The following is a 26,628-nucleotide window of genomic DNA, read 5'->3' as shown; positions in this document are numbered from 1 at the left end:
CACCCAGATTGCGTCACCCCAAGAATAGACGGAATGCCGCCCCTTAGCTTGCGCTGCCCGAGGCACATGCTTCCTCCACTGGTGCCTGGAGCTAGCCCTGGGTTTAATGCATTTCACATAAGTAAGGTTCTAAGGCACTTTATAAACTACATACATAGAAAGATGTTGTCACCCAGCACTGAAATTTAGCCATTTCAGGGGTGAAAGGCAGTACAAGACCACGACTAAAAAATGTTTAGAGGACAAAGAAAAGGAGACTACAGGTGCAACTAAGTTCCAAAGAAACTGTAAATTGTAATCATACAAATTAGAATTCAGCCAGGTTACAAATTACATTGAAATTCTTTTTGCCTCCTTTGAGCAAATTAAAAAAAAAGTCTTCTAAAACTACAAGTGCATTTTTCACAGTTTAGGGTACAAGATTCCACATCCAGTTTGGGGGCTTGCACAGACTGGGTTTTGTGAACATAAACTGAAGGTGTGTGCGCAAATGAAAATTTCAGCCATCTTCTAGCGGCCAGAAGTAAGACCCCGTAAAAAAAAAAAAGGGGGAGGGCGTTGTGCATCAGATCATATCATTCTTTTTCCACACAGCCCTCTTTAAAAAAATCATCTTAGCTTTACTCCAGTAAAAGTTTGCTAATTTATTAACCAGTCCTTACATAATCATTCACCCAGGCCTTGCTCCCAAAGCAATATCAATGAGAAGACACCGTTCACTGCCAGATTCTTGCAAAGATTTTTTTCTACTCTGTGGTTTGTAGAATATTTTACTGTTTTAGGGCCCAATCCTACAAATTCTTATACGGTCCATTTTACTCCCATGAGCCATCTCAGCGGGACTACTCCCCTGAATAAAATTAAATGTGTGTGTGTGTACGTGTGTGTGTGTGTACGTACAATCAGGACCCGAGGGCTTGTCTATACAACCATCTACCTTGCAGCACGCTGCGGTGTAAATCCACCTCTGAACAGCCTTCTACACTAAGGGTATGTCTACACTTATCATGGATCAACATTGCGGCGATCAATTCACTGGGGGTCGATTTAGCGAGGTCTAGCGAAGACCCGCTAAATCAACTGCAGATCGCTCTCCCGTCAACTCCGGTACTCCATCAGAACAAGAAGCGTAAGGCAAGTCACAATGTAGACACCCCAATGACAATAAGTCGACCTAAGGTACGTCGACTCCAGCTACATTAGTCACATAGCTGGAGTTGCTTAACTTAGGTCAACTTAACCCCATAATGTAGATCTGCCCTAAGTGTCCCTGCAGAGCCTGATGTCATTTCAAAGTAGGGTAGATCAAAGTGCACTAAGGAACTAATAGTGCATAGCAGCAGGGTCCACACAGACAGTGGATGGCAGGCTAGTGTGAGGTAGACTTACACCCCAGCTTGCCATGAACTAAGTGTTTGTGTAGATAAGTCCAAGCAGTCTAACAGGAATAATAACCATGGCAGAGGAGTATATTGCCATACTTTGTGATTACATCAATAGTTCAGCTTTGGCACTAAAAAACATTTACTGCCTTTCAACGCTTCTCCACTAATTGGTCCCCTTATTATGTCTAGAGAAAGACTACATTTTTACAAGTATTTTACACACAAGCCAACAAGAGAACACATCTGCAGCTAGGTTTACCAGAATTGCAGACTAATGTTTACACCAGGTTTTAGGGTCTAACCAAAGCGATAAAAATATTCTTAGTATCCTGTTGCTCTTAACAGTAGGTCTACACAGCAAAGAAAAATCCATGCCTGGCCTGTGCCAACCGACTCAGGCTCACGGAGCGTTTCAAAGCTGTGTAGACATCCAGGTTCTGGCTGGAGCCTGAGCTGTGGGACCCTCCCACCTTGCAGGATCCTAGAGCGCAGGATCCAGCCTGAGCCTGGAAGTCTACACAGCAATGAAACAGCCCCACAACCCAAGCCCTGAGAGCCTGAGTCAGCTGGAATGGGCCAGCTGTGGGCGTCTACTTGCTGTGTAGACATTCCCTCTATGAGAAAGAGGAAAGGAAGGTAAAATGTAATTTAAAAAAAATTTATTTTAATGAAAAAGCAGAACTGAACAGTTTACCTCAATATTTTCCTCCCCAAACTTCTCCAACGCTGTCTCTTCTGAGAATCCACAGGCTCCATATTCCAGTGGTGTGAACACTGTGGTTGGAACATTCACATAGTCGCACTGTGTGGGATTTAATATATTTTTTTATGTCAGCATGTTCAGCATCATCAATATTCCAGTTATAAATCAGTGCATTGTTAACATTTCAGAGAGATTTGGCACATAGGAAGCAGAAATGGGAAATTCATAACTCTGAAGGTATCACTTTGAAAGCAACAAGACCTAAGGCTGTGGCTCTAGAGATGCTGACTAGAAAGATTATACTAATCTTTCAAACTACACAGAAATTAACATGCATGGACTGGAAGGAAGAGGAAATTCAGTGCCCTCCTTTAACATGTCAAACTGAAGATAAAAGGTAGATTCTCAAATGTCATTAAAATAAAATTTCCAATAGGTAACACTGCATGTATGGTGCACAGCTTCTAAGATGATGAAGGGGGAAAAAACCATGAGAATTGCAGGGTATGATTAGAACTGCACAGGGCACTATGTGCCTGACCCCACACCACTGAAGCCAATAAGAGTTTTGCCATTGACTTCAATGGGAGCAGAACCAGGCTCTGTCTTTGAAGACTTCCAAGCACAGCAAGCAATGTCCCTTCCCACAGAGGCAAATATTCTCAACAGAGCATCTCTGTTGGCGATTATAAAGTTACAGGGATGCAACTTTTAAATTATACTGCCAAACACAATAAGGAAATAGGCAGAACTGTAATAAAACAAGACATGGTTTCCTTTGCTGTATTGCAGAAATTGGCCCTGATGTGCCAAAGATCCAGGGCTTTTCCCTATGCTCCTTTTCATGTGGAAATCCTGACTCTCACTTTCAGACAGAAAACTGTTTCACAAACAATTCTACTGATTAAGGGCTCTTCTTAATGTATTTTCTTTGTGGTAGGGGACCACCGAAAAGACTCTGACTATTTTTCCCCTCCCTCCCGCTTCATACATACTTTTTTCTGCCCCATCAAATCACCCTTCTTAAGTCTTGGAAAATGAGTAGTACAAGCAAGGAGGTTGTCTAAAATAACAACTAGTTTCCTGGAATCACTGACCAGGGGAATTCTCGCTTTTGCAGCGTAAGAATGTCAATTACTAAAATAGAGCAATCTGGCAGAAAGTGTGAATTAAGATAAATTCCCTGTATTGCAATCAAAAATTTGGCTCCAGGTCATAGATTTATTAAAGTTTGCCTGGCTGAGGAAATGGCACTATGCTCATTGGTTCAGACTTCTGTGACTGCAATAGCGGCCAACCTAAAACCAAGACTGGTTAACAATTGAAAGTGATATGAACACGGAAGTCTTTGCAAGATAAAATCCTTGTGTCCAGATTCAATGATTAGGGGCCATGAGTACCTAGATAGATGGAAAAGCACTTTGGAGACACATTTTTTCCCTTTTCATATAAAGATTATATGAGCTGACTGAGCACTGTGTTACTCCTATATGATGCCAGAGTAACTCTGCAGGCTTCAACAGAGTTACACTGACATAAAATGGAAATACGCAGTGGTGATCCAGACCCTATAAGTGAAAGTATGTTGCTCCACTAATGTATCAGATCTTTCTTCTATACATATTTTAAAATGCCAAAGGACTTAGAGTTCTGTATTATAATGAAAACACAAAGATGGTTAACAATATTCGTTCAAATAGCTCTGAGAACTAACAGCATCACCTAGGATCTTGAAACCCTTTTACTATCTATTTAGGGACAATAAGCAGATTCACAGGCAATTTAGTAAATGAGAGTTAGTTCAATGAAACTATTGCTATTGCTGACATTTATAGGATAGCACTAAAATTTAGTCAAAATGGCCTCACTTCACTTTCTTATTATACTCTCAGAGAGAAAGAAAAAACCCACTTATAGTAGATAAAAATCAGACCTTTATTGCATTCTTAAGGTATTAATTTTGTCCTGCACTATAGGCAGAACATGTCTGCAGTAATATCTTTGCAAAGGAGGGAAGCTGAAGAATAAACAAAGCTAATGCTTAAAAAACCTGCTATGAATATATAGTCCAATATGCTGCCTATAGAACAATGACAGAGCTTCATGTTAATTGCTTGCTTACCTTTAAGGTTGCTCCAGCATAAAGCCTTTGAGCCAACAATCTACCTGCTTGGATTGCCACTGGTGTGAGCTCCAGCTTGCCCTCCAACACATCTCCAATGGCATAAATATAAGGCACATTTGTTTGTTCCTCATCACTGACAGGAATTTTTCCTGATCTACAAGAGATAAGGCATGAAATAACTCAATATAGGAGACTGGAGGAGTAAAATATTAATAATCTGCAGAAGTAAAGCCCTCTAGCTCTATGAGAAAGATACATACTGAATTTCTCTCACACACCTCGAGTAGCCAGACAATGCTGTGTTACAATCTTGGGCCAGAATCTAAGCTGGTGCAAACCAGCATCTCTCCAACCGAAGCTACACCAATTTACACTCCAGATAAGGACCTGGGCTCTTGAAGCGGTAGTCAGGCTTCTGAATTACAGAGTTATAGGGTGGGACCCAAATCCTCTTCTCAGCACCCACCCGCAGTAGCTGTGTTGGGTACAGAGACTCTCCAGGACCCAAAACAGGAGATATTTTCCCACACAAGCTTTGGAGCAGAAGCAGGGCTCCCCTATTGCTGATTATCCAACCTGACAGTAGAAGATGCTACTGTAGCCCTAACCCTCGGTCTTCCACATTCAGTTCAAGCTTCTAGATCATTGATGAGCAACCTGCAGCCTGCACGAAGCCCATCAAGGTAATCCACTGGTGGGCTGCCAGACAGTTTGCTTACACTTGCACAGCTGCCTGCAACTCCCAGTGGCTGTGGTTCACCAGTCCCGGCCAAAGGGAGCTGTGGGAAGTGATGCGGGCCACAGGGACGTGCTGGTTGCCACTTCCCGCAGCGCCCATTGGGCAGGAACGGCAAACCGTGGCCACTGGCAGCTGTGGGCAGCTGTTCAAACGTAAACAAACTGTCTGGCGGCCTGCCAACAGATTACCCTGATGGGCCGTGTGTGTCCCATGGGCTGCAGGTTGCCCACCACTGTTCTAGACCATCCCATCTAAGGGCAACTAACAAGAATTTTTTTAAATGTTATATTGAATGAGTTATTAAAATATTAATAATTCACAGGTTGTTAATAAGTAAATAATGCAGTAGGCATTGCAGGGAAGGGAAAAGATAGATAAGAATTCTGCACAGATGTTCATCTCATGGTAACAACCAACAGTACGGACTGCAGGAACTATAAAGTGGGACCACTATACACTCCTATAATAAGGTTACTTCACACTTCCCATTGTAAAAATTCTCTAACTTTTTATTTTAAGAGCTCTACCACCCTCTATGACTTACACCAGGACTTTAGAATGTGTCTGGGGAAAGGCCTGGCATCAGGGAAGTGTCTTTTGCTGTTCCCAAGAAAACAACAAATGGAAACACTATAGCTGTAGAGAGATTCCAACGAGTTCAGCACATCTCAGCAACCTGGCCTACCCGTGAGCACATCAGAGCTGTCTTCCGCCCTCTATACTGGCTTCTGTAGAATATTGCATCAAGTTCTAGGTTGCAGTCCTTCTCTTCAAGGCGCTCCATAGCCTGAGTCCAGACCAGGGGAGGGCAAACTACGGTCCGCAGCTGGATCCAGCCCATCAAGATTTCAATCCAGCCTGCGGGATTGACAGCCCCATGGCGCAGTGGGGCTAAGGCAGTCTCCCTGCCTGCCCTGGCCCTGTGCCGCTCCCGGAAGCGACTGGCACCATGTCCCAGCAGCCCCTGGGGAAGGAGGGGGACAGAGGGCTCCACGCGCTGCCCCCACCTGCAGGCACTGCCCCCTGCAGCGCCCATGGGCTGGGATCAGGGAACTGCTGCCAATGGGAGCTTCAGGATGGTACCTACAGGCGAGGGCAGTGCGTGGCGGAGCCGCCTGACCCACCCCATCCCATCCACAGGAGCCACCGTCAGTCATGCTGGCCACTTCCGGGAGTGGCGTGGGGCCAGGGCAGGCAGGAATCCTGCCTTAGCCCCGCTGTGTGTGCTGATACCACCCTGGAGCCGCTAGAAGTAAGCAGCGCCGGACTGGAGCCCACACCCCAAACCCTCCTGAACCCCACACCCCAGTCCCCTGCCTTGAGCCCCTGCTGCACCCCAACTCCCTGCCCTGAGCCCCCACTGCACCCCAACCCCCTGCCACACTCCTTCTGCACCCCAACCCCCTTCCCTGAGCTGCCTCTCTCACTCCGCACCCCCTCCAACACCCCGACTGCCTGCCCTGAGCCCCCAACCCCCTGCCCTGAACCCCCTCCTGCACCCCACACCTGTGCCCTACATTCATGACCCTACATACAATTTCCCCACCCAGATGTGGCCCCTGGGCCAAAAAGTTAGTCTGGGCCAGAGGTCGGCAATTTAAAAGATCAACTACAGCTTCAGGATGAATACCACTGCCGAAGACGCCACTCCTCTGGCACAACATGCTCCCTACAGTGAGGGAGAAGTTTGTCTGTGCAAGAGAAAGAATATTTTTGGGGGGGGGTTCCAAACTGTCGAATGAACTCCCCCAAGAACTAAGGGCCATCACACCCCTCATTACTTTCCACTTGAAGTGCAAGGTGCATTTCTTCAACCTTGCTTTCTCACTTAAACACATAGTAACATATACATTAAAAAAGAAACAAAAAAAAACCCTAATAAACAAACCTCTACTAAAACACTACAGTGCAGACACAATTCTCCTCCCAGGGAGGGGATGAGAAAAAGAATGAACCATGTGACAGATGCTAGTCACGCTGCCTAATGCACTGCTGGAAGGCAGTGGGAGATACCATGGTGACGAGGGCAGTATAAGAACCTAGGTAAAACAGACTATGTTTGCATTACTGTCGAGTTTGTCCTTTTCATGGGGCGGCTATCTGCTAAGAGGTTTTCTACTGCCATGGAAGTGAAATGGAAAGAAAAATGAAGATCTCAAAAATTCAATCTTTTATGTCTTATATAACTAATGTTGCAATAGTAAATCGTATCAACACAAAAATTAGAATTGCAAAGTTTGTCCTTACCTTTCATTGATCTTCACTCCAACTCTGTCTAAGCCAATTGTCCTTGTGCATGCATCTCTTCCTACTGCTACCAACACCTGAAAAACATCAGCGCACATACTAGTGATTTTCTAAGAGTATGGAAGGGCATTTGCATACTTATCTGTTATTATGCATTGTTATTTGTATTATGGTAGTAGCCAGAGGCCCAATCAGAATCCCACTGTGCAAAGCATTGCACAAGCACAAAGTTAGAGACAATCCCTGCCTCTTCCATGAGCTAATGGTGCCAGCTGATATTTTTAGCATTAAGCCCAGTTAAATATCTTCCCTCAAGAAAACATCTCCAAATGCAGATCAGATCCTGTCTCTCCACTCTCACATCTGCTCATTGGTCCTAAATGGAATGACAGCCCTCAGGAAGGAGAGGTCAAGGTGATATAGTCAGAGGAGGGGTATTGGTGGTGGGATATCAGCAGCTTTCTTTATGAAGAGATGGCTCAGGTTTTAAGACCTGGGGCTTCCCACTAGCGTAAGTCAGAAAAAAGGGGAAGTAAGTAATAATAATTGTGTTGTGTGACATTAATTAAACATTTGTATTATGGTAGTAACCAGAGGTCCCGGTGTGATACACTGAGATACACAGAGGCTCTGTGCATACATTGAGGTAGACAAGTCCGTGCCCCCAAGCACTTACAATCAAAGGTCCGGATCTCACAAGGCTTAACTTTATGCACTGTAAGTAGTCTCACTGACTTTGTGTGCATAAGTCTTTTCAGGATCAGGGCCTAAGAAAATGAGTGGCATGCAACAAAGTGAGGGGAAAAGGGCAACGATCAAATATATATAATACACAGCCACATACACAAATATACTGTTTTAGTTTTGTCATTATATAAATAAGTACAGCTTTCCCTAGCTGTCCTTCAGCCTAGCCATTAGGCCAGAGGTCAGCCACCACGCGGAGCGAGGAGGGAGCTCCACCCACCTCCGTTTGTAGAACTGATAAATGAAATTGTTTTTAATTTATTAATGTAACTTCTGTTCACCATCCAAACTACACTTGCCTACACTGTAACTTCTGTTCCATATTGTAATTCAAACCCCATTTTAAAACACTCACTCCATTTTGTAAAAGCTTCCTCCAACCTTCATTTTTGCAAACCCTGCTGTAATCTTATTAGTTTAGTTTAGATGTGTGAATGAGGTATGTATGAATGATGGAATCAACCTCCAGCCCCAGCCTGTCCTGATGAGATAAAGTTCAAATACCAGCGGCTGAAGACCTAGACAACAGCCCTAAACAAAGTAAGAAGCATCCACCCTAAAAAGAAAAGGACAACAGAACAGAAGGAAGATCAAAGCCAGGTTCAAGGCTGAAAGTCACGCCTGAAATTGATGGGTGATCAATCTAAACCCAGAGGCAGCTTGACACAGCAAGACCTATAGACTTTGAATCCAAACTAAAAGCCTATAAAAAAGAAGAGTGAGATGAGAGACTCTGGGTAACATTCTGCTGCCAACATGGAAGGACATCAGTGCCTGCCCAACAGAGATCCAGCTTGTCCTTGTGCCTGGCTTTCCTGGCCAGTTAGCAGCCACAAGCTACGAACCCACACTACAAAATCAAGCTATGAACTTAAGCTATCTTCAGGACTGGTAACTATGCAGCAGCTGCAAAACATCTGATGGGTGTGTGTGTGTTTGTGTGTGTGAGAATAGGTATTAGGTATAATGTGTGTGTATAAGAATTAAGATATTAGTTATCAGTCATAAATCAAATTGTTATCATAATAAATGTGGCATCTTTGTCTTGTCCCCTTTAATAAGATCCTGCTGGTTTTTACTGGTCTAATATAATTGGTATAACACGTTCCTAACCCCAGCACTGGCTGCTGGCTCCACGTCCCACTACCAGCCCCGCACCTGGGGTTCCCGCTGCCAGCCCTACGCCTAGGGCTCCACTCTTGGCCCCGCCCCCAGCTTTGTCCCAGCCTTGGTCCCCTTACTCTTGTCCATATTCTCCCCCACACATACACACACAGCATTGCGGCCCCGCTCCCAGCCCCAGCAGGAGAGGGTGGAAACATGGACAGGAGCAAGGGGGAAGCACAAGGTAAAAAGTTAGGCATTGGGTGATTTCATGTAAGTGTTGTTTCACCAGTTGGTCTTGAGACGGGACCATGTTTATCTATGTCTGTTGTTTTTTTTTTAATAGAGTCCATCTGTTCTATGCTAATATTGCAGTAGCATGCTGCAGCTGTAGTAGAAGCCATTATGTATCCTCCTTTGCCAATAGTTTACTGTGGGTAGCTCCTTAGGGTCAAATCCTGCAAGTGGCTTCACACGTGCAGACCCCTGTATTCCCTAAAACCTAATGAGTAAAGTTTTCAAAGCACCTCAGTGGCTCAAGTAGCCTAAGTTCCCTTGAAAGTCAGTGGGACTCATGCTCCTATGCCATTTAAGTGCTTTTGCAAATTTTACTCATCGTCTGTTGCAGATATACAGGAAACACATCTTGACATTGAGGCCACGTCTATATTTACCGGGGATCAAAGCTGCTGCAATCAATGGAACAGGAATCCATTTAGTGGGTCTAGTGAAGACCCGCTAAAATAGACCACAGAGCGTTCTCTAGTTGACTCAGGTACTCCACCGGAATGAGAAGAATAAGTTAGTCGATGGGAGAGCGTAGACACCGTGCTAAGTTGACTTAAGCTATGTCAGCTCCAGCTACTTGAATAAGTCAACTTACCGCAGTAGTGTAGACACGGCCTGAACAACAAAAAACACTTCAATCTCCATAAGATCTCTCCAGCAGCACTAACTCTTAATGTTCACTGAAAGATTTTTCCATGCTCTTCTTTATCAATGTGAAGGCACCATTATGAATTACTTACAGTGTTGTATTCCCCTTCAATTATTTCTCTGCCATCTGTGGACTGGGCTATGACTTTCAATTTGCCAGGAGTTCCTTCTTCAATCTGTTCGACCTACAATATTTGAAAATTAAGCTTTACTTTCCAAACGGGAAATATGCAGGAGTAAAATCCTAAGGCTGCAGCTGTTTTCACCCTAGCATAACAGAGTGAAAGACAGAAATTGTGTATCTAATTGCAGCTAGGTCTCCAGACTGAGAATGATCCTATGGACACTTCAAAAGCAAGATATATCCCAATCTTTTCCATGGCACTTTTTTTCCTTTGATGAATACACAGGATCTGCTCTCACCAAAGGGAAACTAACATTTAATCAAACAAAATTAAAGAACAGACTCTGAATCTATTTAGGTTGCAGATACATGCAGTCAGTTCTCTGTAGTGCCACACCTCCTTTTCACTCTGAGCCATGTGAACGAGACTGTACCTCCTAAAGTACAATCTCTTCCTGTGCTTCCCCAGAGACCGTGAGGTTCCATGCTGCTTCTGACCTGAGGCAGTTTATAAAACACAATCTAGCCCTTTCCCATGGTATGAAATTTTTAGGGACAGTTTTACTGCATGATTATCTAGCAACCCAGAATAATAAACTGTAACAACTGTTCTTGTGATTATTTTATATTACAGTATTAAGGCACAGAAAAGGCAATTTTTTCCTAACATTTTCTTAAAATCTTTGCCACTGGATCCATTTTACAGGTTGCATTGAATCAGCACAATATTATTTAGGGCAATGGTTTTCAAACTTTTTTTCCTGGCGACCCAGTTGGAGAAAAATGTTGGTGCCCGCAACCCAATGGAACTGGGGATCCGAGGTTTGGGGTATAGGAGGGGCTCAGGACTTGGGCAGAGGGTTGGAGTGCGGGGATGAGTGCGTCAGGATGAGGTTCAGGGTGTGGGGGGGGCTCTGGGCTAGGGCAGGGGGTTGGGGTGTGGGAGGGGGTCAGGGCTCTGGACTGGGGTTTCAGGCTCTAGGGTGGCGCTGGGGATGAAGAGATTGGGGTGCAGGAGGGGGCTCTGGGTTTGGGAGGGGGTTAGGGCGTGGGCTTACCTTGGCAGCTCCCAGTCAGTGGTGCAGCAGGGGTGCTAAGGCAGGCTTCCTGCCTGTCCTGGCACCACAGACTGTGCTGCGCCCTAGAAAGCGGCCAGCAGTAGGTCCAACTCCTAGGCGGAGGCACACAAGCTGCTCTGCATGGCTCTCGCCTGCAGGCACTGCCACCCCCAGCTCCCATTGGCTGGGAACCAGCCAATGAAAGTGCGGAGCTGGTGCTCAAAGCGGGAGCAGCGCACCGAGCCCTTTGGCCCCCCCCAGCGAGGAGCCGGACCTGGTGCTGGCCACTTCCGGGGTGCAGTGCGGTGTCAGAACAGGTAGGGACTGGCCTGCCTTAGCTGGGCAGCACCGCCAATGGGACTTCTAACAGCCCGGTCAGCAGCGCTCACCAGAGCCACCGTGACTCAGTGCATTACATTCCACCACCCAGTACTGGGTTGCGACTCTCAGTTTGAAAACAACTGATTTAGGCTGATGCATCCGCTGTCTCACAACATTCAACACGAGGCTTCATACTAAATGGAATGTACATAACTTCAAACACAGTGCCAAAAAGAAAAAAAAGGAAGATGGCTGCTGAAAATCTGCCCAGCCATCTGAGACTTAATGTCAAAGGATATTCCTGAATGGATATGGGTCTTAATCTGGCTCCCACTGAAGTCAATGACAAGGTAGCAAAGACACAGTATGAAACAGTCAAAAATACAAGTAGGGGCTCAATACTGTGTACTGAGCAGTTGTGAGGTGCTGAGCATCCTCAGCACCTGCTGACTTCAATGGGAGTGTAGAGTACTGAGCACTTTGCAGGAAGGCTCAGCATCTTGTAGGATTGGGTCCAATAAAAACTGCTGCACTAAATATGGAGCAATTAGAAGCTAAACATTCAGCTCTCTTTTTCACATGCATAGGGATTGCTACAGTTTATGCATGAATAAGAACAGAAAATTCCTTGCAATCTCCACTCTAACCTTTTGGGATAAATCTCTTATCCTTTATGAGAATGGGTGAGTTCACACAATAGAAATTGGCAATTCTCCCGCCCCCCTTCCCCCACCCCCGCACACTCGTTTTTTAAGCCTACCTGGTGTGCTAGGAGTGAAAAGAATGGAATGCATTTTTTTTAATTTTTAATCCTTGAACACTTAAAACATTATAATGTATTGGCTTAGCGCCTAATGGAAGTTGTTTCGTAATTCCTCTCTCGTTTTACAATAATTAAACCCTAATGGTTAAGCAAAATGCTGTTGGTACCTGCCCTGGTCTTTGACAGTAACTTTACATAAAGGACAAAAAAGCTCTCTATGTAGTATAATGGGTCCTTTTTATGGCCTTAATTCACCTAAGAATATGCTTAACTTTACCAGGCTTACTCATATGCATAAAGTCAAAGTTCAGCAGGTGCTTACGTGCTTTGCCAAATCGGGACCTTTTTGTTGCCTTATTTTAATCATTATCTTACACTGTAAAGATACAATTGTATTTTTTACAGTTAGGCCCCAGTCCTGCACTGGGATCTCATGCTGTGGATCCCAATGCCCACGCTGAGTTCCGTTAAAACCACAAGTGCAGGAGTCCATGTCTGGGGATCCCCATCCTGCAAACACTACATGTGAGTAAAGATATACATGTGTAATTATTTGCACAACTGGGGACTAAACTACAAGGTGGTTGATACTTGATTTTTTACACTATTTTCAATAAAATAATCAGATAAACATTCTTTATTTTTATTGCACAGTGAAAAGAATTTTCTTGTCACCTTGCAAATTTAAGACATTATGCTGCAAATACTTACTACCATACTTAGGGTATGTCTACACTACCCGCTGGATCGGCAGGTAGTGATTGATTTATCGGGGATCGATTTATCGTGTGTAGTGTAGACATGATAAAATCGATCCCTGATCGCTCTCCCATCAACTGCTGAACTCCAGCTCGGTGAGAGGCGAAAGCAAAGTCGACGGGGGAGCAGCAGCCATCAATCCTGCGCCGTGAGGATGTGAAGTAAGTGATTCCAAGTCGATCTAAGATACGTTGACTTCAGCTACGCTATTCTCGCAGCTAAAGTTGCGTATCTTAGATCGATCCCCCCGCCACCAGTGTAGACCAGGCCTCAGTAGTTAATATCTAAGGATAGCTCCTTGACTGTACTGGGTAGTAAACATTAGGTACTGCAGTAAGCATTTGGAGGCTCAGAATGTTACAAACTGAAACCGACATTCAGTTTATCCTCATGAAATGTGAATGCTTTTGATGCACTGGCCCCAGTTCTGCAAAAACTTATGCATATGCTTAACTTTGAGTATTGTGAATAGTGCCGCTAACTTCACTGGAACTAGTCACATACTCAAAGTTAAGTATGTGCATTAAATGTTTGCAGAATCAGAACCTTCATTTCTAACAATCTTTTTCACACAAGAGACTAAAGAATCTAATTCTTCTAAAGAATTTTAAAACCTCAGGCAATTTAAATAATAAAACTAGATTGCGGTTTTCAATTAGATAAAGTTTATCAAAATCAGTTACAAGGTAATACAAAATTAACCTTACTTATGTTTTAGCGTATCCAATAATATGGATTCAACTTTTTGTTGTCATTCAGATGGATAATTCATGTTTCTTAAAATACTATAATCTGAAAATTGCTTTCATTTATGTTTATGTACCACTTTCAAATGTTCCAATGAAAAGGCTTACTTTAATTGGCACAAACTCTTTAACAAACTTGACTCCATGTTCTTCCATATGTTCCCCAATTTTGTTTGCCATTTCCTGATCAAATCCTCTTAAAAGGATGGATCGCACCATTACAGTTACATCCAAACCAAGACCTGCAAGAAATCCAGCACATTCAAGGGCAACGTAGGAAGCTCCAACCACCAGGGTCTTTCCTGGACAGTAAGGCAGAGAGAAGAGATCGTCACTGAAAAAAATAAAATATATTAAATTAGACTACTTAATACAATCCTTTACAACTGATAGCTATTTTTCTATAGCGGAAATAGGAAATCTTTAGAACTAGGAATACACTAAGCACATAGTTGGAATTTGAGGTCAACACATGGCAGAGAAGTTCTAATTAGGATCATCAAAAATGAATGTGGAATACTCTAATTTGCCTCTCAGTTTGTCCAAGTTACCAAAAAAAATAATTATGGATTGTTTACAATAAAGTATAAGCAGCTGCGCAGATCTTAGTGTCTGTTTTTCTTAAATTTGAATCTCATTGCAAATGATGCTGTAATGAGTTAACTGTTTGCAAGGAAGAAGGCTCAGTATGTAGATAAATGTACCATCTGGACTTTTCTGAAGATTTTATTTTAATCAGTGTTGTACAGAATATTCAAAATACAACCAATATGCAAATAAAACAATATAACAAATGTGTACAAACCATAATTATAGGTGGGGATATTAGGTCCACACGTAATTAAGGTTTCCTGCTGCTTCCTGTTAAAAGCCCCTATTTACAGTTATAGATAACTTTGCTAAGCTTTAACTGTTTGGGCTGAAGTTTTCCAATGTGAGTGTCTGCTTCAGGCTGGAATTTTTAAAAAATGTTTCAGCAAATATAGTTCAACTTTTTCTAAGAAGGAAAGTAGGAAAAAATAAAATTTTAATATGGGCAAAACAACTTCTTTCAACTGTTTTGTGGAGAGGCTTAGCTCCACCATGCTTTAGAGCAGCGGTTCTCAACCTATGAATCGGGACCCCCAAGTGAGTCGTGACCCCGTTTTAATGGGGTCACTGGGGTGGCATTAGACTTGCTGAAGCCCGTGGCCAAAGCCCAAGCACAACCACCCTGGGTCAAAGCTAAAGCCCGAGGGCTTCAGCCCTAGGTGGTGGGGCTCTGGTTACATGGAGGTCCCCGGCCTGGGGCAGAAGACCTTGGGCTTCAGTTTTGGCCCCATCAGGCTTTGGAATTGCCCCCACCCCCACCCTGCCCGCCACAGGCAGTGGGGCTTGGGTGGGCTCAGGATTCAGTCCCTGCTCCTGGGGTCATGTAGTAATTTTTGTTGTCAGAAGGGGGTCACGGCGCAATGAAGTTTGAGAACGCCTGCTTTAGAGCAATGGCTTGAAATCTGGCAATGGATGCATCCCACATGCTTAGTAGAGATTTGTTAGAGTTTGGCAGCTAAATTCTCCAAGGATTCCATCTCTAATAAGCATGCTCTAGCCCAGGACTGCTGTGGGATGCATTCACAGGGATTTATTCAAACCTTTTATTTGTTTCACTCACATAGGTTTGCATGACCATAATTTTTGTCTTTGGTTCCATGCTCCAAAGAACCTAAAAGCTAAACTCAGATGAAACCACTGCATTTCACCTGGATGTGTGTTAAAACCTAGCAAAGCCATAAGTTTTGTATGGCTTTCACAGAGTCATAAATCAGTTTGCATTTACCCATAAGATTCATGAAATTTTATGAACTTCTTTGGGAACCTGGATTAAGTTTCAAGGTTGTAACAAGACAAGAAGACAGGCAAATTTCATGTGGTTTCACAACAAAAACTCTAGTATTTCTTGGGTCAACAGTACTTCAGCTCGCTGCATGTGTTTATACAGAATGCTGACTTGTAGAAGTGGAAATGCTTTCAGACTCAGGATTTCCTCAGCACTTGTGCAGAGAGACTCTCTCAAAGAATACAGTGCTCCTCAACTTGAACAAACCACTACAGCTGCACTGAACCGGGCGCACACGAATAGAGAGGCAATGAGTGCGATGGGGATGGGGGTGGAGATAGGCCTGAAGAATTAATGCAAATTATGGGCATTCTGGCATTCTCATTTATGGCATCCTGAATTACTGCTGCTATCAGCCAGGAGTAGTACTACCAAAGGATCGCATGAAACATGTCTCATAGCTAAGTGCTCACAGACTCGTGATGTATGCTAAGTCTGGTGTTCTTGCTGGTCCATTATTCTGCCATGGCCATTCTCCTCTGCTTGTTTAACTTTACAGGGCCATGAGTAATGATGCACCATGCTCAGCACCCCTACTCTCTTACAACCTGCAACACTCATACCATAGGAGACCATTTTAAAATAGGCATAGTGGAACATTCTGCATTCCTGCCCCTTATTACCTGGTAATGCAGTATTCCTTGTCTCCAGGGACACCCAGGTAGCGCGGCCTTTCACCAGTGGCAATCAGAAATTTCTCCGCTGTGTAAAATTTCTCTTTTCCTTTGTTATTTGTTGCCTATATGCAAAGCAACAAGACATAGTTTGTATTTCACTCTTACCAACAAGAAGATTGTGTGTCAGAAAACCATCACTGTCCAAAAATAGTAAAGAAGGGATAGAGGACACATTGCTATTCGGTACCTTAATTGTGTGCGGCCCAACAAATTCTCCGAAAGCATTCTCATATGTGACTTTCTTCTCTCTCAAAGACACCCTGTAGCCCCAGTTGAGAGAGCCAATGTAATTCTGAACAGCTTCTGTCATTGTCTCCCAGCTGTGTTTGACTACCGAAGAAACAAAAAGATGTCCAGCTTTTAATCTGTCTATCCCTCATTTTCCCCAGCCTTCCAACGGGACACTCACATAACAGTAGTCACACAGGGCCCGATTCACCACTGTGTTACTCCTGTTTCTCCCTGGTGTACCCCGTGAAATCTAATGAGTTACACCAGCAAAAAGTTGGAATAAGGTAGTGGTGAGTCTGACCTACAGTGCTTACCACATGGCTGCAACAACAGCGGCAGGCAAGCGTTTTGCTGTCAGTGGGCTCTGACCAAGCCATTCAACATCTTCCCTTTCCTATTTTTTTTAACTCTTAAAGCTTTTAGCTTTATCTCAGTATCAATATTATTCTGTTGACAATTATTGTGAGCAGGTGTCTGTTAAAACATGATGAGGTTACATCTCCTTGAGAATTGCCTCTGCATATTCCCACTTACGGGAACATGCCTGCATCAAATCCAGACCCACATATATGGAAACATAGGGTTCACTATATTAAAGTTGGAAGGAATCAATGGGCTACAAAACTTCACACTACACCACTGAGGACCTGATGCTGAGCACTCCAGTCCTGATCCTGCAATGTATTTAAGCATGCGTCGTCCCACTGAACTCAATGGTACCACTCATGTTCTTAAAGCTAGCACAATCTGAACTGTTTTGCAGCAGAGGTTCTGGACTGCTTGCAGGATAGAGTTTTGAATGAGGTACATGAAAATTAAAAGGTATGTTTTTTTTAAAAAAACATCCATACCCTTCTCCTCAAACTGCCATCCAAACTTGCGTGAATCTTGTAAGGCTTGTCCTAACAAAGCTGCCTGGTGCATCAGTTTTTTAGGTATACAACCCACATTTACACACGTCCCTCCAAGACCTGAGAGAGAAATAGAATATGTTTTATGCATGAATGTGCTCTGTCCTAAAAGAGAATCCAAGTTTTTTAACAAGAAATGTCCCTTTATAACAACATGATTGTAGTCAGCAGAAATTTACCCCATCTAGTTCCCTGAGGAGTAGGAGTAACGTAGTCCAGCACCATCACTTTCTTGCCATACTTGGCAGCCTCCTGGAGAACAAATTAAACAACATGAATATCTAAATATTAGAATTTATATTCATACTACATGATAGCATCATACACTGCTGTAAATCGTCATTTTTAATTACGTAGTAACAATTGAGTTGCAAAGGCATGGCCAGGTGGTCATTAATCTTTAGGATTAATCTGCATGTTCAAGATGGAACAGAGGGGGAAAAAACAGGCATATAGATTTCTACAAGTGATGCAGTTTCATTTGGTCGGCTGAAGGCACTGCTAAAGAACTGATGCTCCCTACTTCAGCCAGTCATATTGCTTAAATAATTTCTCAACATTCCATTTGTTTTAAAATCCTTCTAACAACATTTTTATCTGGTTCTCCCTTTAAATATATATGTTTCTACTGCATTTATCTGACATGTCCTATAACAGCATAAAGGCTGCTGGCACCAAATTCTGCCCTCAGTTACATCTCTGCACATCTCCTGCACTTCAGTGTGGTTGTGCTGGTATACACGAATACAGAATTTAGCCCATGATCTGTAGATGTCAAGAGTGGCATTTGTTTTTCAAACTAGTAAACCTGATATCATGACCACAACTGGTTCATGCGTTATCAATTGTATTCCATCAAATGAGGGGCTTGCAGCTAGTTAAGCAAAACTCCCACTGGCTCTGGTGAGACCAGGATTTCATTTTATGAAACTATGAAGTTATACAACTTCTTCCATTAAAAATAAAATGATTGATCCAAAAATGGGAAAAAAAAGTGTGTGCGCACACACGTCTATGTACACACACACAGAGAAAGATTCCCAGGTAGATATTAATCTCAGACAAAAATAAAAAAAATTTTTATAATAATTTCAGGATAGTTTTTAAGAATACTCTCAGCAATTTAATCCAAATGCTAAGAAAACCTTCGAGATATTTTCCCAGTGTTTTCTAACAACATCTCCTGAAGAGGAAAAAAAGGTCAAGTTTAATTTTATATTCACTTTGTTACATTTTCATACTTTTCATCTTCAGACAATTGTCTCTTTAAATGAGGGTACCATCCCCCTGGGACTAGCACCGGAAGATCCACAAAAGAACAAGAATTAATTTGATGCCTCTACAATATTAGAGATATTCAGACCTGAAATGTTCAGGATGTATTCTGCTCAATTATCAATGGCTCATAAATTTGCGTTTTGTCACTCATACCTTGGAAGCAGCCAGACCTCCAGAACCCCCTCCAATGACAATGAGATCGTAGTCATAGGAATCCTGCATGTGATCATGTCCCTTTGTTTCAAGTAGTTTTTGAATCTTTCCTTCCTTATGTGCCTGAAGGAAGAAAACAAAGAGACAAATCTATTCAAAGAAAAGCATTATCCATAGCTCTCAAATCTGAATCAATGACAAAATGAATACTTCCATTGAGAAACAGGTGCTGGGGAAGGGAGAAATGGGTATTTTTTTGATTTTGCAAACACTACTCCCAGTGAGCTTCTTAAGGTTGTATCTTTGTAATCCATACTCCAATAGCTCAGCTTCCTGCATAGACACAAAAATATGAACCTGCTGCTTCTGTGCAGGTTTGGACTGAACAGTTCAATGTACTGCATTAAATCAGTCCTAGTCCCTGTTCATATTATACAATATGCTGACACAGAATGAATTCAACCAGCCTATAATTTGTTGGGTTTTTAAAAATAATTATTCCCCCACCCACTGCCATCCTTTTCTAGAGTTGTTTTTTCCACAGCATGTTTGAGCAGGAAAATTCAGCAATGCCATATTCCCTGAAAACATCCCCTAAAGATTTTAAACAAACTTCAGTTACCACTCTACCAACTTCATAAACTAGTCTGTCTCTTAGAAAAGAAAACTATACTTAATGTTTTTTGCATGTGGCTTTTCCTGAGGTTTGACATAATAGTTTTAGCTTTCATTCCAGAATCATGGGACCAAGTGCAAGAAAGTCAAATGAAGTCAATGGAGTTGCACCAGGGATGAATTTGCCTCTGCTCTTTTTGTGTGGATTAGCTGTTGTTATTCTGCTCTAAGAGTCATGCATTTGGACAGTTGTAGTCTACAAACCACATTCCATTAATCTTCATATCCCTCTGTCCAAAATCAACCATTGTGTTAAGTTTGTGGGGCCCTACTTCAATGGGATTTAGACTAAGGGCTCGGCTACACTCGAAACTCCAAAGCGTTGCCGTGGGAGCGCTCCCGTGGCAGCGCTTTGAAGTGCGAGTGTGGTCACAGGGCCAGCGCTGGAAGAGAGCTCTCTCAGAGCTGCAGGTACTCCACCTCCCCGTGGGGATTAGCTCCCAGCACTGGGGCACTGTTTACACTGGCACTTTGCAGCGCTGTAACTTGCTGCGCTCAGGGATGTGTTTTTTCACACCCCTGAGCGAGAAAGTTGCAGCGCTGTAAAGTGCCAGCATAGCCAAGGCCTAAGTAAAAAAATGAAGGATTTTCCCCACAAGGCCTGATACTTGATGTTACAGGAAAAACTTCCATTGACCCCAGTGGCACAAGATAAGACCTCTAGTGAGCAACGACCAGGTCCTCAGCTGGTGTCCATGGGCATAGCTCCAAATTACTTTCCATACAAAATAAACATCCCCATATGTTAAAGGGACACAGCCACCTTTGAAACCACACAGCTTTCTGAGAGCTTGTTAGAGCTGGAAGGAAATTTTTCATCAAAACTTTTTTGACAGAATTTTTGTCAAAACAAAGCATTCAGAAAAATGTGTTATTTCAACAGACATTCCCACAGGAAAAACAAGCCTGAAACTAAAAAAAATTATTTCAGAAAATTTGCATCGTGTAATTCTGAAACTTCACTTCAGAATGTGGAGCTCCACAGAACAGGTAACATAGCCAGGCTGGGGCTGAATTACCTTCTCCAGATAAATTCTGCAAGGCCAGAGGGGGAATGACAGGCATCCTCCTACCCCATTTTATACTTCTGCATGGACCCCAGACTGAGCAGAGAAGCCTCTGCAGTGTCCAGAACAGAGGGAAGTGCATGAATCCCTCTTCAGCACAACAGGACTGAGAGCCATGCATGAATCAGGGTGGGGTGGAGAGAAAGGAGAAGACATAGCTCACTGTCTGTTAGTGCCTTCTTTTGTTGTTCTGTTTCTTTCAGACAGCAAGGAGAGAAAATCATTGAAAAACAAAGAAGAAAAACAGGAAAATGTGATGGCAAAACCCCCAAAATTGGCAGAGGGATTCAGGGAACAAGAATAGCACTTGAAAATACCTTTAACTCACTTCATTAAACTGACTACATTTCAAGACCCTCTTCAAGCATCTATCTATTATAATTACATGCCAAGCACATTTTTGTTGATTTAGCTGTTTGCATGGCATTGCGAGGTTATTATCCCCGTGAATCAAGATGTGGAAGTACACAAAGAGAACAAATGCATCAGATAAACATATCAAGAAAATACTAGTTCATAGAACAAAATCAGAAATTAAAGAATAAATAGATCAGGCAATACTCCATCCATCTCCCTGCCCCTCCCCCCCGAAAACTCCACACTAAGCAAATAACATCTCAATAAATTATGGTGCTGCCATTTATAATCACAAATCACACATATGATAAATTAGCACAAATCATCCTTATGCCCTAAGCCTCATAGAAATCACTACAAATTTCTCTCTATTTGAAGTTTCATTCAATGAGTATATCATATCTTCCAAAGAGTTAATATTCTACCATATATGATATATTATGACTCTCACACCAAACAGACATTATGTGTAGTGCATCTACATTAGGAGTTTTTGCCAGTACAGCTCTTTAAGTCACAGATCACATCTCAACCACACTCCTGACCAACATAGCTATGCTGGCAAAAGTCAGTAGCGTAGACTTAGCTGTAGAAAGCTAAATCAGAAGCATTAGATAATCACCGACTGCTTTTTAAAAATGGAAACAAAACCCTGAAAGCATCAGAGGCATCAGTAGCTGGGAACATGTGACCACACACATAAAAAACCCACAGAAAAAAAGAATATTGCATCTAAAACTTTGGATTCATTTCCCCTTTGGTAACATGGCCTTTGCCCTATGGCTGGGTTCAAGTTCTATTTCTGTTAGAACAGCTTAGGCTACGTCTAGACTACCCGCCGTATCGGCGGGCTAAAATTGATTGCTCGGAGATCGATATATCGCGTCTCATCTAGACGTGATATATCGATCCCCGAGCGGGCTTATATCGATTCCATAACTCCACCAACTCCAACGGAGTTGCGGAATCGACAGGGGGAGCCGTGGACATCGATCCCGCGTGGTGAGGACGGGTGAGTAATCCGATCTTAGATATTCGACTTCAGCTACGTTATTCACATATCTAAGATCAATTTCACCCCATAGTGTAGACCAGCCCTTAGGAAGGAAGCATTTATTGTACTCTGTGAAACACTGTTTCACATCGTTCAAGTTTACAGAAATAAGTTGAAAAGGAAAGTGTGCTGTTTCTCTCCACCTCTCTTCCTCCCCAAAACACATCCTTTTGTTTGCCTGATGGCGACAGCCCTGTCTGAGGCCAGACAGCCGTCACAAAATAGCTACCAGATAACCATCAGACATAATTAGTGAGAAAAGCATCCTTGATGAAGCACACATCATAAGACGAGACTATAACGCCTACTTCTAGTGTATCTGGAGAGGAGACGATACTTTGTAAGTCATGCTTTGAAATTTTTTTTAAAAAGAATGTTTCATTTTGCATCACATAAGTTATGAAACTGTTTAGAGTCTTTACTACATCAGTAGTTCTCAACTTTTTCCATATCAAGATCTTTCTGCTCTCCCCCTTCACAGCCTCCCTTCAGAGCTCTGCTCCGATTTAGCTGGGATCTTGCCAGGACCTGTTTCCCATTCAGTAATAAGGGAAAAGGGTGATTGTGACTCGAGGCTGAAATAACCCCCCGAACTACACACTGTTAAAAGGAAGGCTGCATCTGTACTGATTCTTACCTTCAAATCTAAAAAGTTTAAAAGATCTGTTCATATTGGGTTTTTTTCCCTACCTTTAAAGTTTTGTCATAATCTCCTATTTGCTTCTGCTGCACAAATACAATTGGTACTGAAGTTTCCATGGTTAGTTCATATAGTACGTCTTGCAGCTTCTGCCCATCCTCTGTGAAATAAAGTACAAAAGAATACAGAGTCTAAAGTCTTCCTTTATGAAGGCTACACTGTGAAGTGAACTCACAGGGGGGTGTGGCTTTCTGTTTCTCAAGAACGATCACTTATTTCCCCATGTGAATTGGATTACACTTCAATGCAAGCCTATTCTCTAAGGCAATGATGAGTCAGATGCAAAGTTAGAATGACTTGCAATATTTTAATCTGCTGAAATCCAATAAACTGATTGGCTAGGATTCCTGCCAGTTCTACAATACATTTAGGAAAAAACAGGGAAATTAGATTTTCTGTGGTTAAGTTTTTAAGTTTTAAAGAAAAAGACTACCAATATTTTTCTCTCTCAGCTCTCCAGAAAAAAAAAAACCTCATTATCCATTAGTTTTTCATGCTAATATCTTATGAAAATGTATTTAAAGTTTGGGATGGTTCTCTTTTGGTTAGTTTCTTCAAAACTCTTCCTTCAGTTGCATCAGTTAATATGACTAGGATTACCATATTTCAAGTTTCCAAATACAGGACACTGCCAAGGAGTGGGCGTGGAGAGTTAGAGGGTAGGTTAAGTTGGGGGTGCTGGAGGGACATTTAGGGGGTGGGGGTGTCCTGGGAGGGGTATTTGGGAGTGCTGGAGGAGGTACCTGGGCAGTGCTGGAGGGAGTACCTATGGCCTCACACTCAAGGTGGGGTTAACGTCGTACTCCTTGTCAAAGTGGCAGGGCAGCTGGTGCAGGACCGGGACACAGCACCAGCACATCAGTCAACATCTGTAGGCTTCTCCCCATCCCAGGGCAGGGAGCCTTGGCCTGGCCCTGTCACTCTCCCGGCCAGGCTCTAAGGACCCGCAATGTGGCAAGCAGCACGGCTGGGAGGCACTTGGCAGCTCCATTTACTTGGCAGGCCAGGGGGGGGTGGGGTGGGTGGGATCCAGCAGCTGCGATTGGGGCATGGAGACTGCTCTTTCTGAGCTGTAGCATCTGCTCCACTAGCCCCGACATTTCCTCTTATTTGAAAAATCCACCCAAATGGAGAGCAGACTACCAAAAAGAGAGGTCATGCCCGGGAAAACCCAGATGTATGGTAACCCTAAATATGACAAAAGCAGCAAGAATCCTGTGGGCCCCCGCATGGCCCCACAATATGCCAATATTTTTATTGCCGACCTGGAACAAAGCTTCCTCAGCTCTCATCCACTCACGCGCCTTCTCTACCTACACTACATTGATGACATCTTCATCATCTGGACCCATGGGAAGGAGACTCTGGAAAAATTCCACCACGATTTCAACACCTCCCACCCCACCATCAACCTCAGCCTGGACCAATCTACACGGGAGGTCCACTTCCTAGACACCACGGTGCAAATAAGTGACGGTCACATTAACACCACCCTATACTGAAAACCTACCGACCGCTATGCCTACCTTCATGCCTCCAGCTTCCATCCCGGGCACATCACACGATCCATTGTCTACAGCCAAGCACTGAGGTACAACCGCATCTGCTCTAACCCCTCAGTCAGAGACCAACACCTACAAAATCTCCACCAAGCATTCTCAAAACTACAATACTCACATGAGGAAATAAGGAAACAGATCAACAGAGCCAGACATGTACCCAGAAGCCTCCTACTGCAAGACAAACCCAAGAAAGAAACCAACAGGACTCCACTGGCCATCACATACAGTCCCCAGCTAAAACCCCTCCAATAGTCCCCAGCTAAAACCCCTCCAACGCATCATCAGGGATCTACAACCCATCCTGGACAATGATCCCACACTTTCACAGGCCTTGGGTGGCAGGCCAGTCCTTGCCCACAGACAACCTGCCAACCTGAAACATTCTCACCAGTAACTGCACACCGCACCATAGTAACTCTAGCTCAGGAACCAATCCATGCAACAAACCTCGATGCCAACTCTGCCAACATATCTACACCAGCGACACCATCACAGGACCTAACCAGATCAGCCACACCATCACCGGTTCATTCACCTGAACGTCCACCAACGTAATATATGCCATCATATGCCAGCAATGCCCCTCTGCTATGTACATCGGCCAAACTGGACAGTCTCTATGGAAAAGGATAAATGGACACAAATCAGATATTAGGAATGGCAATATACAAAAACCTGTAGGTGAATACTTCAACCTCCCTGGCCACACTATAACAGACCTTAAGGTGGTCATCCTGCAGCAAAAAAACTTCAGGACCAGACTTCAAAGAGAAACTGCTGAACTTCAGTTCATCTGCAAATTTGACACCATCAGCTCAGGATTAAACAAAGACTGTGAATGGCTTGAAAACTACAGAACTAGTTTCTCCTCCCTTGGTTTTCCCACCTCAACTGCTAGAACAGGGCCTCATCCTCCCTGATTGAACTAACCTCATTATCTCTAGCTTGCCTGCATATATATACCTGCCCCTGGAAATTTCCACTACGTGCATCTGACGAAATGGGTATTCACCCACGAAAGCTCATGCTCTAAAACGTCTGTTAGTCTATAAGGTGCCACAGGATTCTTTGCTGCTTTTACAGATCCAGACTAACACAGCTACCCCTCTGATACTAAAAATGACAGAAATTTTTGACTTCATAGAACTCAAATGCCAAAATCATTTCACAAATAAAGTGCTATGTGTAATCTTAGAATGCCCAACTAAAGACAAAGATAATGTGACTGATTGAAAGCCAATTCTGTGGAGTACTTTTTTAGAAGGCTCGGTGAGATCTGCACCTCCTTCTTGGACATCAAAGTGAAAAAAAAACTACCCACTTATGTTCATAGAAAAGATCTGTATAACAAATTAGCAGAAACAACTAACATTCTCCAATCCTGTTGATGGGAGTGCTGATCTGGCACAGTACTGAATGCAAAGGAGAGGCAAGGTCTGCACACATGATAGGTTCTATGACTAGCTCTGCTCCTGAATCTCCATGTAACTTTGGTCAAGTCATGTAGGGTTTGATTTTCAGTAAGTTGGTCAGCACATACTTGTGTGAATTTAGCTGTGCGCATACTTCTTCTTCTTACTATAAGATGTACAGTGCAAATTCTGGTTTGCACATGCGCATGGCTAGACACACACCTGTCCTGGATGTGTGCATACATATCTGGTCATGAAGGCACAAAAGAGAAATGCAATTGTGCACGCATATGCAGGCAGACCAACTTACTGAAAATTAGCCCTTAACTTCACTATTTCCATTTCCTACTCCATAATTTGGGATAATACTCACCCAAGGCACCGACTTTCTAATTTCTCAGGGGGGCTCAACACCCCAAGCCCTGCCCCCACTGCAACCCTTCCCCAAGGCCCCACCCATTTCTTCCTGCCCCTGCCTCACCTCTTCCTGCCCCAACCCTGCCCCCCCACTCCACCCCTCCCCAGCGCTTCCTGCATGCTGCTGAACAGCTGATCCACAGGAGGGGAGGGTGAGGAGCTGATTGGGGGGCCACTGGTGGATGTTGAGCACCCACTGTTTTTTTCCCCATGAATGCTCCAGCCCCGGAGCACCCCCGGAGTCAGCACCTATGATGCTCACCTACCTCACAAGGCTATTGTGAAAAATAATTAACTAATGGCTGTCAAAGTGCTCTGAAAATACATATCATTATGTAAGCACTAGGTATTGTTATTAATTATGTTCAAGTCTTAAGATTTTATTCTGGAAAAACATTATGTAGGAACCAACTGTAACAGGAAAGTCTGCCACTTTAAGGAGCAGCCTGGTTTGAGGCACAGCCCCTCTACGAAAAGGTGTTTGGGCCTGGTGGAGGCAAT

General features: G+C 43.4%; 1 protein-coding gene across 2 annotated transcripts in view; it reads right to left on the bottom strand.

The window, feature by feature from the left end:
- TXNRD1 (thioredoxin reductase 1) overlaps positions 1 to 26,628 on the bottom strand; it is a 57,712-nt gene that overhangs the window by 10,127 nt on the left and 20,957 nt on the right. Inside the window, exons 4-14 of one of the 2 annotated variants that reach the window (XM_030544703.1) lie at positions 22,727 to 22,836; positions 18,884 to 19,006; positions 17,632 to 17,704; positions 17,393 to 17,512; positions 16,498 to 16,640; positions 16,257 to 16,372; positions 13,866 to 14,091; positions 10,079 to 10,171; positions 7,200 to 7,276; positions 4,211 to 4,367; positions 2,080 to 2,187 (exon numbers count right to left, since the gene is read on the bottom strand). In XM_030544703.1, coding sequence (XP_030400563.1) covers positions 2,080 to 2,187; positions 4,211 to 4,367; positions 7,200 to 7,276; positions 10,079 to 10,171; positions 13,866 to 14,091; positions 16,257 to 16,372; positions 16,498 to 16,640; positions 17,393 to 17,512; positions 17,632 to 17,704; positions 18,884 to 19,006; positions 22,727 to 22,836 — 1,346 coding nt within the window. The remainder of the gene's footprint in view (positions 1 to 2,079; positions 2,188 to 4,210; positions 4,368 to 7,199; positions 7,277 to 10,078; positions 10,172 to 13,865; positions 14,092 to 16,256; positions 16,373 to 16,497; positions 16,641 to 17,392; positions 17,513 to 17,631; positions 17,705 to 18,883; positions 19,007 to 22,726; positions 22,837 to 26,628) is intronic. The other variant, XM_030544709.1, reaches the window with a different exon arrangement.

This window comes from Gopherus evgoodei, chromosome 1 (genome assembly GCF_007399415.2).
Source record: "Gopherus evgoodei ecotype Sinaloan lineage chromosome 1, rGopEvg1_v1.p, whole genome shotgun sequence".
Taxonomy (NCBI): Eukaryota; Metazoa; Chordata; order Testudines; family Testudinidae; genus Gopherus; species Gopherus evgoodei.
Note: the sequence above shows the minus strand (reverse complement) of the source record. Positions and strands in the feature narration are given on the sequence as shown.